Source organism: Haliotis rufescens, unplaced genomic scaffold (genome assembly GCF_023055435.1).
Source record: "Haliotis rufescens isolate VD_foot unplaced genomic scaffold, xgHalRufe1.0.p SCAF_12, whole genome shotgun sequence".
NCBI lineage: Eukaryota > Metazoa > Mollusca > Gastropoda > Lepetellida > Haliotidae > Haliotis > Haliotis rufescens.
The window spans coordinates 29427086-29439954 of NW_025963802.1; the positions used below are offsets into that span (position 1 = coordinate 29427086).

The following is a 12869-nucleotide window of genomic DNA, read 5'->3' on the forward strand; positions in this document are numbered from 1 at the left end:
ATGGGAAGCGAAACAATTGTCAATAATGTACTTAAGACGCACAAATTAAGTATGTAACTTTAACGCTGGAAAAGTATTTGAATACCTACCAGTGTTCGACTTACCAGCAAAATAATAATAATAATCATAATAATATCCAAATTATGGAATGTGGAAGATATGATGTATTCAGAATGTATTTTTCTGAAACCAATTTGTTGCATGTCAGCACGATTTACCGTAGTACAAATGAGTATATAATTTTTAGTTGGTAAACGCCAACATAAAAAAAATGTTTTACTCCGTTTTTAATGTATTGATAACATAATATGATGCTAAAATAGTTAAATAATATTCAGTTGGTGATTTACACATCATTGAATATTTTTGACGAACTCTTAAATAAATGTACAAGTTATTTTTGAGATAAAAAACGGTAGAAACTGTTATTGACAGTCAATTTTGCATTAAAATTCATTGTGTTTTCACTTTTGAAACAGAATACATGTAAATGGTGATTTTATGCTAAAACAACAATTTTATGTGCATTGTAGCATGAATTCTTTCTGTCTGTCCTGGTCGACAGAAGTCTGTTTACATACGCATGTGTTAAGTAGTTGTTTCTATAATTAGAAATACTATCTAAACAATTACTGCGCAAGCGCGGAGACTTGGCGCGAAATCGAACACTACACTTTTGGAGGCTCAGTAGTCAACATCTCATCATCTCGATTTATTTTTTCGATCGCTTAGTTGAGGATATGTCTGATAATCGTAACTTGCGCACAAGGAGATCTCGAACATTGAGAGATGACAGGTAAGTTTTATTTGCCCGTTTTACTAGGAAATGTATGTTTGTGGCATTTCTTTCGAAATATTTTTGATTGACTGTCAGTTCTGGAATTCAGCGGGAAACCACGACCTTTGTTCCATCAACTTGACATTATGCATTACACAGCTTTTTCGAATGATAAGTCGATTTCTCAGGAGAAACAATTGTTATGAGAATTCCTAAACATATATAGATCTTTTATTTTATTTTCCCTATATGTTGGCATTGATAAAACGTTTTTGCTTGTCCCAAATATATTCCACTGTTGGGGATAAATTTGACCTGAAAACCTCATAATGAAGTTCATTCCAATTTCGTAGTCAGTAATCATTGATTTCTACTCTCTATCTGGCTCTTATCATATTCATGTACTTTTTAATCGATTACACTGAACATGCTAAATTAAAATAATAAAATGGCACATTAAATAGTGTTTCAAAACTCCTTTACCAATGTATGATGTTTCGTCGATGTTTATCAATAAGTGAATCATTTTTTCACTTTTCATTCCCACAGGGGAAAGGTTGGTTGCCGATCATGTAACGTAGACTAAAGAATGAAACATGTTTTGGTTTTGTGATTCATGTCAGTTGTGTCAGAATAGTTAACATGGCTTATCAGTTATAAAAATTAATGAAGGGGTCCTGGGGTGTCTTGCTTTTTGTTTCATTAATAGGTACGTAAACTACTGTTGACTTGTAAGATTTCCTTTCGCAAACAACTCTCTTTATTTAGAGGTGAGGTAGATCTAATGCAAGGATGTATCTTGGATTTTAATTGTATCGAGGAAACCTAATTTGGTCCACAATAAAGAACTTCTTATAAGGTTCTAATTATTACTTTCTAGCATGGCAATAATGTCAAACTAACTCACATTTGCAAAGCTCTAACATACTAGATGAAATTCTTGATAACAGAAACTAAGTTAATTCTTTCATTCCAATTTGGGAATATTTACTTATATTTTCTGCAGAACATGATGAATGTAGCTTTGTTTAGCCAGGTAATAGTGCTTGATGTCATGCATATTTCATTTAACATGTTTAATCATTGCTATTTCAGAAGCTCTGAAAGCAGCGAGTATTCAAGCAAGTACAAGGAAGATGCTTTGGGTGCCTTGAGAAGTCCGATACGATCACATGAGGACTCAAGCAGAAAACATTGTAGAAGAGATAGGTGGGTAGAGAGTAGGGCTTGCAATAGAGATCAATAATCGGATTTATCGTCAATGAAAAGAAATATTAAACAATAATCGATGTGAAAATTGTGTTACTGATTATGTTTAAAGTTACCAAAGCAAACTTGTTTTTGTCCACTGCCAAAGACAGAAAGCAACCGATTTTGTTATACCTCATATGTCCACCAAGTAATCCATGCATAAATGTGTTATCACTCGCCAATGACGTGAAATATGTTGTTTTGTTTGGGCTTTTTGTATATTTGCTGAAAGTTACTTCTCCAATATTTATCGAAAATTGATTGATATTTAGTTAAGGATTATCCATCTCCAAGGTCTATATCGGTAGCCAGCGCTAGTAGAGAGCATAGTTATACTTGCATTTCTGGTTAATTTTTTTCACACATTAATTAAGCCAGCGGTAGAAATTGGCATTAGTCCTATAATAGTCCTTGCCAAACTGCCCTATAGTTGAGGTATGATGAAGATTGGACAAAAACAGGTAGTTTCTATCGCTGTAATAACCCAATGCATATTTGGTGTGAATTGTAAACATCTAAGAAAGACAAGTTTTAGACACATCTTAGGTAGGCTATCAAATGAGTGTTATCTTTTCCAGACATGGACGGATTCAGAGACGACAGAAAATGAGCTCTCCATACAAGAGGGAGGTGCCACTGGATTCCATCGAACACTTTCCACCACTTGGATCAGCTCTGTAAGTTGTATTGCTTAATGTTCAGGCCTAAACATTAATGTGTATGTGGGCTACAGTTGAGAAATGTCTATGCATGTTCAACAATATCAGGAAGATTCTCCACAATTCCAACCAGGGCAGCTGCACGAAATGATTACCTAAGTTGTTGCTCAATAATTGGTGAGAATACACCATGCTGTACAGACTCTAAAAGTAAACGGATCAATAAGTGGTAATTTCTTTGAATGGACCATTCAGCCAAGAAAACATGGAACATGGGAATTTACTCAATCCTGCAAAATATTCATCTGGGCATATCAATGAATATTGAATACTCACTGGTCGTAAGAGTGTTGAGGAATAATTTTTGATGAATGCAAGATGTGAGAGGAATATTATGTTTGAAACTGGTCCAAGTGGCTCCTGACAAAATAAGCTATCTAAAATAGCTATATTCCAAAACATGTAACCTGATATGTCAAGGTCTTACAATAAGTCATATGGTACAAGTAAAAAAAAATCACTTGTAAAAAATAAAAATAAATTTCTAACTGTGTTAGTCAACTTTAAAATCAACTGAACATGCCAAGAGACAAGTGTTGGTCCAGAAGAGCCAGAAGGTCTTGGTACAAACTTGCTGCATAGCCCTAACCTTGAAATAACTTATTCGTCAATCAAATTATAAGTATAAAGGTCTGTTGTGTTTTTGGATCTGATTAACCATAGGTACCATATGTCTCCACAAGCCTAGTTCCACTTTACCAACCCTGTGACTTGCCAGACAACCTGTCTCCACAAGCCTAGTTCCACTTTACCAACCCTGTGACATTCCAGACAACCTGTCTCCACAAGCCTAGTTCCACTTTACCAACCCTGTGACATTCCAGACAACCTGTCTCCACAAGCCTAGTTCCACTTTACCAACCCTGTGACATTCCAGACAACCTGTCTCCACAAGCCTAGTTCCACTTTACCAACCCTGTGACATTCCAGACAACCTGTCTCCACAAGCCTAGTTCCACTTTACCAACCCTGTGACATTCCAGACAACCTGTCTCCACAAGCCTAGTTCCACTTTACCAACCCTGTGACATTCCAGACAACCTGTCTCCACAAGCCTAGTTCCACTTCTACCACCCCTGTGACATTCCAGACAACCTGTCTCCACAAGCCTAGTTCCACTTTACCAACCCTGTGACATTCCAGACAACCTGTCTCCACAAGCCTAGTTCCACTTAACCAACCCTGTGACATTCCAGACAACCTGTCTCCACAAGCCTAGTTCCACTTCTACCACCCCTGTGACATTCCAGACAACCTGCTATAAGATGCTGACTTTTAACCCAGGAACTATTTTTCAGTGCGTTATTGTCTATATAGATCATGATAATCATTAATGATGTAACAACCCAATGCCTTTATGTATTTCAGCACGCCAGATCTGTCTTTCAAACTGACAAATGAAACACGAACATCTCGAGGATGGTGTGAGCAGATGGATGAGCTTGAAACCAGAACACGGGTTGAGAGAGAAAACCTTCAACGGTATGTCAGAAGAAATTGTGTGAATGATTTTGTGGCTATGTCAGTGCTGCTAGTTTCTGTTTCATAAACTAAATGGTCTGCTTCTTGAGCCACTAGCCTGAAGCCTGAATTCTGTCCGATCTAGTAAGCTTAGGTAGTAATTGTCTAATGATAACATTAATATCGACAGAAAAAAATGATTATAGTCAATTTACTGCTCAGTAGTTATAAAATGTTTGATTTTTATCATCTTTTCTAACAAAGTAAATGCCACACTGTAGAACAAAATGGGTTAATGTTGTAACTATAACTTGTCAGCATTATCTTTTGCTTAACAAGAAGCAGGGGACCCACATGAATGTAATAATCGTAGCCATCAATATTAGGCTCAGAATAACTGGACTGAGTGGACTGCTAGTTACTGTGCCTCTGGTTAGAAAAGGTCATGGGCGATGCATGCCAACAGGGTAGGGTGCTGGCTTAGTGACTTGAATGCATCACCACAGCCTGATGGGCTTTGCTCATAATATCAATCACTGGTTTGTCTGGTCCAGACTCGGTTATTTACTGTCATCAGAGCTACAGATAGGATGCATATTTGCGTAAAATAACCCAATAATATATTCCAAATAATAATGCAGTTGGCGTGGTCCGAGTTGCTAAGCAGAACATTTTCAAACATGGTGGATTGTTTGCATTGCAATTACATGTCAGCGCCTGCAAGTTTCAATGCAATCCACATGAGACAACATTAATACAGAAGTTCTATCCTGCAGTATACAGGATACTGGCCTACTTGATACATTGATTTACACTTGAAAGAGGCCTTCTTCTAAAACAAAAACATTATTTCATTTTTTGAAATCTTGATATGTTTACTCGTTTTGGGAAATCGACAATAGAGTGATGAATAGATGAGTGAAAAAATATTGGTGACCCAATGAAAAATGCTGTAACCCAATTAAAATAGAAACCTGTGAGTAAGAACTCAATTGCTCAAAGAGTTATCTGGAGCTCAGTGTCATATAGCTGAGATTGAGGTCCTCAAGGCTGGTCTTGTCCTTCTATAAAGATGTGTAGGCTACATATATCTCTGAACTGTTTAAGCTGTATCGCACGTAATAGTTGCTTATGATTGTTTGATTTGTAGATGATTGTTGACTTTTATCACTTTGTATTCCTTTCAAATTACAATTGTTTTGTATTTTTTCAGTTTCAGACGAAAACTGGATATGAACGCTGATAAAGATAGGAAGCGGTAAGATGATATCCTGGATAATCCATACATGAAGCAGGTTATGTGTGTCATTGAGCTTTCATATGTGACCCATCCATTGTTACACTCTACGGAAATGTGCGTCAGGCCAAAATTGACAATGTGTTAATGATTCAGATTTAAAACAATTGTTATCTTGAAAGATATTAATTACAGTTAACAGCAACACATTGGGGAATGAATAAGTTGGAACTACATCATTTAATGCTTCTTCCATGTCTACATTACATTGGTTTCAATTTCATTAAAATCCGATCTTGGTGCTCGTTACCGCTACACAAAGATCTAACCAATGCTGTGATTGCTTGGATGAAAGGCTGTTCTGTCATGACCTGCAATCAGATTTCGTCAGATTAGTTGCAGCAAGCACTAAGATCTGATTTAAATGAGATTGCATTGGTCTGAGACCGTCATTCATGTACTACTCAAATGAAAAATAATAGTTGAACTTACTGAAAATATTGTTCTACATATCATGACATTTTGTTCATTATGCCATTGGTACTTAAGTTTGAAGATGAATGTCAACAAATCTCTTGCTTTCAGATTTGAAGTTGAAGATGATGAGGTCATACTTGCTCGCAGACAAAAGACTGTTGACTATGGGAAAAATACCATTGGGTATGACCGATACAGCCAGACCATTCCAAGGTAAAGACACAATAATAATCTCAAACACATTGCCTTTCATTCCTCACATTTGTCTGAAGATGAAAGAAAGATCCGCACCTTTTTCAGAGTGGTGACATGGCATTCTCATTGTCCTGCTGTAGGTTTTGATAATGAATTCATGCATCCAGAAGACTGTTTTATGCTTATCCATGTCCTACACACATAGTTAAGAAACATTGGTCGCAGAGAGTAAGTGGATGGGTGGCTCGTCAGCAAGCATGACCCATGTGAAATTCTAGGGTTTCAGTCCTACCACACACTGAAGACCATGGTACATGTGTCTCCATGGGCAAGGGACTTTCTCCAGAATATGCCACTGGTCACCAAGCAGTGAATGGTACTTGGTAGATTAGATGTTAATGATAATAAGCATCTGCAGGCTCATCATAGGCAGTTTGGGCTAATAATATTGTGTTTTGATGTTTTCTCCGCACAGTGAAGATGTACAATGTGCATGTGACACCGGAAAATACTATATCAGAAAATCCCTACCAAAGTGCACAATTTAATCCTTTTATTATGCTATCTCGCTATTTAAAAAAAGTATTCACTGTTTAAGTGTTTACCTAGACTTGGTTTTTTATCTATTTTATTAATTTTATTTAAACTTTCATTCAATAATGTTTCTGTTAATTTCTGCGAAATCATGTGTCAACTGATAGGCAGATTGCACCAATTCACCGTTTGTTACAGCAACCACAAACGGATTACTGCTATTGATGCTGTAAAAACTAACCTTAGTTGCCACAGAATGGAGATATATCATGAATGTCATACTTTGACTCGTTAAAAGTATTATTTTTTTTAGTTTTATTATTACATATCACTTTTCTTGATTGTGGTGTCATTGTACGCATGTTCTATACATTGCTGTTTGTAAATCAGTGACCTCCGTTATAAGGTTTTTAAAACGGTCACTAAACTTAGACTGCTGTTTGTTGTTTTGTTTATTTTGGAATTTGCACCAAAATCTATCCATTTCAGCTATGACAAGTTTTATCACTTAGTTTTCATACACAGTTGTGGGGCCCTCACTTGACCCCACAATATTGGCTGTCTTTTATCTATTTCAACATGATTATCATTTGCCTTTCGTTTATTTGAAAAGAATGAAAATATCCTGGCCTGCCGTTTGACCACTGGCAGCTTGGCCAGGCTTTGCAAATGTCATGGGGAAAGGGGCAACTTGAAATCCGAGTGGCTAATAGCAATGTGAACAAATCACACAATATAATAAATTCAGAACATTTTTGCAAGGCATCAGAAACCATTATTTTATTTCCAAATTTATTACTGCAAGAATGATACAATAGTTATATCATGTCAATTCTGAATTCATTTTGTTCTGTAATGCTTGTTTGTATTTCAAGGGCAAAGAGACAGAAGTGCCACCCAAAGACCCCCAACAAATACTGGAAGGTGAGCCGCCGATCCTGGGACACCCAGGTGAAGACCTGGAGGAAGCTGCTCCACATCTGGGACCCACCCTCCACAGGGGGCGCACATAACAGCAGGTACGCTCAAGGTTTAGTAGATGAGAAGCCGCCAACTATGGACTGGTCTTTATGCTGTTGTGTATGCCTGTCGTAAGAACTAACAGGATCGGGTGGTCAGACTCGCTGGCTTGGTTGACGCATGTCATTGTATCCCAATTGCCCGGTTCGATGCTCATGATTATTTACAGACTGACATATAGCTGGAATATTGCTTAGTTTGGTGTTCAACAACAAACAAAATAATACTGTTGTGATGTTTAGTGAGTTGGATTGTGATACAGAATGAAACCTATATTCAGTAGTGTTCATCCTTCACTAGGGAGCCTATGATCAAGATAAACATCAGTAGCATGGCATAAAGGGAATTCTGTTGCAAGACATATTTATGTATTCGACATGATTCATACACTGTTGTTGCTGGAGGTAATGAAATATCTTGTACCTCACTACTGAAATTGAAAGGGGACAGGTGCTCTAATTTGATATGCAGATTTGTGTCCCTTGGCTACACCAGAAACCTATGATTATGGGTTTTGCCCTTATTATGTTTCTAGGTCAGCATCATACATGTGATCATGACTTTCACCAAAGTGGTTTGTCTCTGACCTGTATCACTTTGTGCTTTCCTCCCACATTAAGCTGACATGCCATGATGTAACTAAAATCCAACTCACTCAAACTGAAACTTTGCCGATCCAACAATTACTTCTCTTGAATGGTTTCAAATTGTATAAATTTGTTATCGTTTATAGCCTATTATCAATAGATTTCATCATGTGTTTCTTGTTTTTCTCATTGATTTATGTTGTATCCGATGTCTCTTTACCTCACTGTATAGTTAGTTCATTTGGAGCCAGGGGAGTGACAGCTCATGACTCATTATTGTGGGGGCTAAAGTGTGATATATCATCTCAAGAAATCTCATGAGCCATTGTTTTCTTGCAGCACTGATGCAGCTATTACGGATTGTTCCTCTGAAGGATCTCTTGAAGCATCCATGGAGCGTGATCTTAACTTGGACTCGGACAACTATTCGGACTCAGAATCCACCTCTTCAGTTTCCTCAGTGAAGCGATCCAAACCTTCAGTTTCCCCAGTTTTCATGGTGCCAAACTCGGTCGTCCCACAAATCAAGACAAACATCCCCAGCAATATCAAGCAGAGCTCACCCAAAAAGTCTGAGAACACAGACAATGAACTGTTGAAGACATTTTCCATAGATGATTTTGAAATGGATGACCCAGAAGAAATAGACAGCTGGAAGTGAAGGCATCGTTCTTGCCTTATTGATGTTCTCATTACATATATTACATCTCATTACATTGTTATGCATTGTTCAAATCTTTTTTCTGACCTGGAAATACTTGAGTGCATGATGAATGACAACTTGTAAAATTGGTAAAAATACAGAGGGTTTCAATGTTCTGCAAAAACATGTAAGCAGTGTTCGAAATTTAGGGGGGTCCTTGAGATTTGCTTGTTAGTATTTGAATATTGGGATCCCCTTGTTCTTTAATTTTACCATTAGAGTAATGACAAAGACCTTTTGACTTTCATGTTTAATTTGAATACTGATTAGCAATAGGTAAACTGTTATATTTTTACTATAAACATTTATGTAGATGTGAAAAACTGCGTCATATTTATCAAACTGGAACAGGCTTTACAAATATGGGAATATTATTTTATCCCACACCACAATTTATTTTTTAAAAAGCTCAGAAAGAACTAAAGTGTGATTATTTTTTAGTCATCCTGCTGTAAATATTTGCTTGTTTGTAAATCCTGCCATATTTAATGACTGTCTCTACAGTTCCAATATTACACTACAACCAGGGGTAGATTTGACAACAAATTCATATGAAGCCAGATGGGCTTGCTCCTTTCAAAAGTTACTGGCCCTTCTCCAAATTAACTGGCCCAAAGATAAATGTTTAAGGCCGAAATTTTAGAACTCCTCACCCTTAAAATGTCATTTCCTGCACTCTGAGGTTAAATCCTAGCTTCCATTTGACAATTTTATGAGCAAATAAAGATGTTGTACAGAACATTACAAAATGGTCATCCTACCGTGATGATCTTTGAGCCAACCATTCGCACAACCTCATCTCCCCAGAATATTTTCTCATCCAAATTACAAAATTCATGAGCAGTGTCCAATTAAAATAATTGCACACACACAGAAGGGTGAAATTTTGACTAGCCAGACGGGCCATCAACTTTGTTTCAGCAAGCCTTTCATAATTTTAACTGGCCACAGGCCAATGGGCCAGCAGTTAAATCGACCCCTGCAAACACTATTTGTTCATGTGGTTGAGTGTTAAACTATAAAAGCTTTACTTTCCCAGTTAAAGATAAAATGCCCTTGTAATGTTAAAATAATGGGGAAATTGTGAAATTTGTACTAGCTGCAAGTTAGTGTTAATTTCTAACCCTGTAGTTAGTGATAAGTGGCATAATTATAATCACTTTAGTACCAAGTTAATGTAACATTTGCTTATGAAACTGACATTGTGGCCCGTGTCTTGTCAGCACATCTGCTTATTCAAGGAAGTGATAACTTTTAACGACCTGCTTCACTTTAGGCTCATCGGTATCCTCCCAAAACGTAGACCTGCCATCAGACCGGCTCATCTCATTGAACTGACGAGCCATCATATGCCTGAAGTACTGTTGATGTGATGTGGTTACCCCATCAAACTGCTCACCTTGTTTTTACATTGCATTGAACTTAGGTATACTGCAACAAATACATGCTCATCTCATGTACGAAACTTTGATCGCGATTATATCACTGAAATGAAATGTGAAGTTGACATTCCCTTTGTTCAAGTTACAAACATATCAATATTTCTAAAAGCAGTGACTGACTACTCAATGATGTACCATAATCCATTGTTGTTTGACATGGTGCAAACTGTTGAGATTATGTTGGATGTTTGCCACTTCACTACACAGCAGACAGGCAGGGCCCCGCCGCTATATTGCCCAAAGCGGTGTGAAACCATAATCACTCATCGGACTATCAATTATGTTTTGAAATAGTTGACACTTTCCTTGAAAGTAATTATTTATATTTAAAGGAAAAATGTACCAAAAAGACAAATTAATCTAAAAGGGTAGTTTATATATTTTTGTCTTATATTTTTTTAAGAACAGATTATTTTATAGTCACTAAAACTGAAAATTATATGGTAAAAGAAACCACAGTCCAAAAAACTTCCACCCAGCTTTCAGCAACACTGTCATTAATACAGCCTATGCTAGTCTAAGTGTGGCCATATAAGGCTTAGGAAGTACCAGGCGCTTCTCTGAAAATATCTGCCCAATCTCGTAGGTATCCTTAAGACAAGAAATTTCCTGTTATTTTTAATGAAAAATGCTGAAAAGCTTAGCTGGTTTGATTGTACAAGTAAATTTAGGGCTTTTACAGGTGATGTGTACCTAAAAATGAATAAAAAACATTTTGATTATTTCTTTTAATATTTTTCAAATTTAATATTAAAAAAGTCAACATTGCAGACAATATTTTACAATTAATTATGAATATTGGAACATGTTGATCATGATAAAAAAAATAAAACTGTGCTAAATCGTTTTGTGGTTGATTTGATGCAGCTCTTTTTATGTATAGAAATCCATGTACTTGTTTATTTATATTGACAGTTAAAGATTGTTGTAGCAACTCTGTGCAGGAAGATTTTTGTATGGAGGTCAATTGAAAATAAAGATTTTAATGTACATAAATTGATTTATCTTGTCACTTTCCAAACTTTGTGATGATTATATATGTATATCTTTATGAAAATCTTCACAAATATCTCAACCTAGATGTGCTGTCAGACTTGTGCTGTTTCTCTTGAACAAGGGCAAAAGTAAGCGTGGCTCACCAATACCCCCGACCCACCTAGTGTGTCAGTAACAAATGTTATATTTGGGGTAACACTTTCTTAGTGAAGTACAGTTTCTCGTACTTTTTTTAGGTTGAGTCCCGTCCGGGATTCGAACCCACAGTGTGTCAGTAGTTTCAAATTAAATAATTGATAGGGTTAGGCTTTGAAAAATTCATAAAAAAATGGAAATTGATAAAAACATATTTTTTTTCTTTTGACTGCACCCCTCCATATGACTCAGAGATGAATCCACTGAATAGTTTAAGAGAAATCGCGCGGACAAAGTTTTCGGACGGACGGAAGGAACCTTGGTATAACTATATACCCTCGACCTAAAAGGTCGGGGGTATAATAAAACAGGAACAACTGCTAAACTTTGCTTGGACTCTATAAGTGATCACAGTCAATTAGTTGTAGGACTTGGGTGGCCCCCTTTCACAGTGTCTACCAGATTTGTAGACATTATACTGTGTAGGACTTGAGAGGAGTGGCTGAGAATAAGTGGGAATGATGTATTGCATGCACTTTCACTTAACAGTTTAAGAACAATTCTTCCTATGCTTACAGGATGCATTTGAACCAAATAGACAACCAGAGAGTGTATTCTTGCAAATACCCATGTTCAATTACATCATTGCCATAAGTCCTGTATTTTGTCTGTCATCACCCTATGAAAACCTTCAGACTTTCAACAATAGTCCACTTCTCTGTCATCTGTTCACCAGCAGTTGTGTTGTAATGGAATCTTGCTACCCATACCTCATGCACAAGCTGGGAAAAGCTCACTTTCCTGTTTTGGCAAGTGTCAAAGACATTTTTCCTGAGTTTAACATAGCACATTAATTTGGTAGTTATGTTTTATCAAGATCTTCGGTTTATTGATCAGGGATTATCCTGTGATCCAGCTGAAGAAGTTTATATATTTTGTTTACCTTAGCTACTCATTAGTTTACATAGTCACTAAGGTTGAACAATGCGGAATAAGACTACTTGCAGGATTTAGTCTCTTCAGGTTTTGGATAGGGCACTGTGGTGGCCTAGGAAGACCAGCTGGCGGCGGTCTTGGTGAAGAAAGCCAGCATGTCCACTTGGAAGAACCTACACCAGGTGACCAGGGTAGCTGGGGATGGGAAGAGCTTCCCAACACAGACTTAACGGCCTCCATAGGAATGATTGCATGAGCACTGCACGGTAGCCACAGTAACCCTTGGCATTCATGGAACCAAGACGGACAGAGGGTTCCCAATACGGAAAAGACATGGTTACCAGCAGAGCTTCAGATTGATCATCCCAGATAAAGTCCAGTCGGACATGGGCTTGGAT

General features: G+C 37.1%; 1 protein-coding gene across 1 annotated transcript; it reads left to right on the forward strand.

Moving 5' to 3' along the window:
- Positions 1 to 650: 650 nt before the first annotated feature.
- On the forward strand, positions 651 to 11400 carry LOC124116876. The gene is made up of 8 exons (XM_046478463.2): positions 651 to 796; positions 1874 to 1987; positions 2608 to 2706; positions 4117 to 4230; positions 5423 to 5467; positions 6032 to 6136; positions 7528 to 7671; positions 8599 to 11400. The coding sequence occupies exons 1-8, from the start codon at positions 741 to 743 to the stop codon at positions 8918 to 8920; spliced, it is 999 nt and encodes a 332-aa protein (XP_046334419.1). The 5' UTR covers positions 651 to 740; the 3' UTR covers positions 8921 to 11400.
- The last annotated feature ends 1469 nt before the right edge of the window (positions 11401 to 12869 follow it).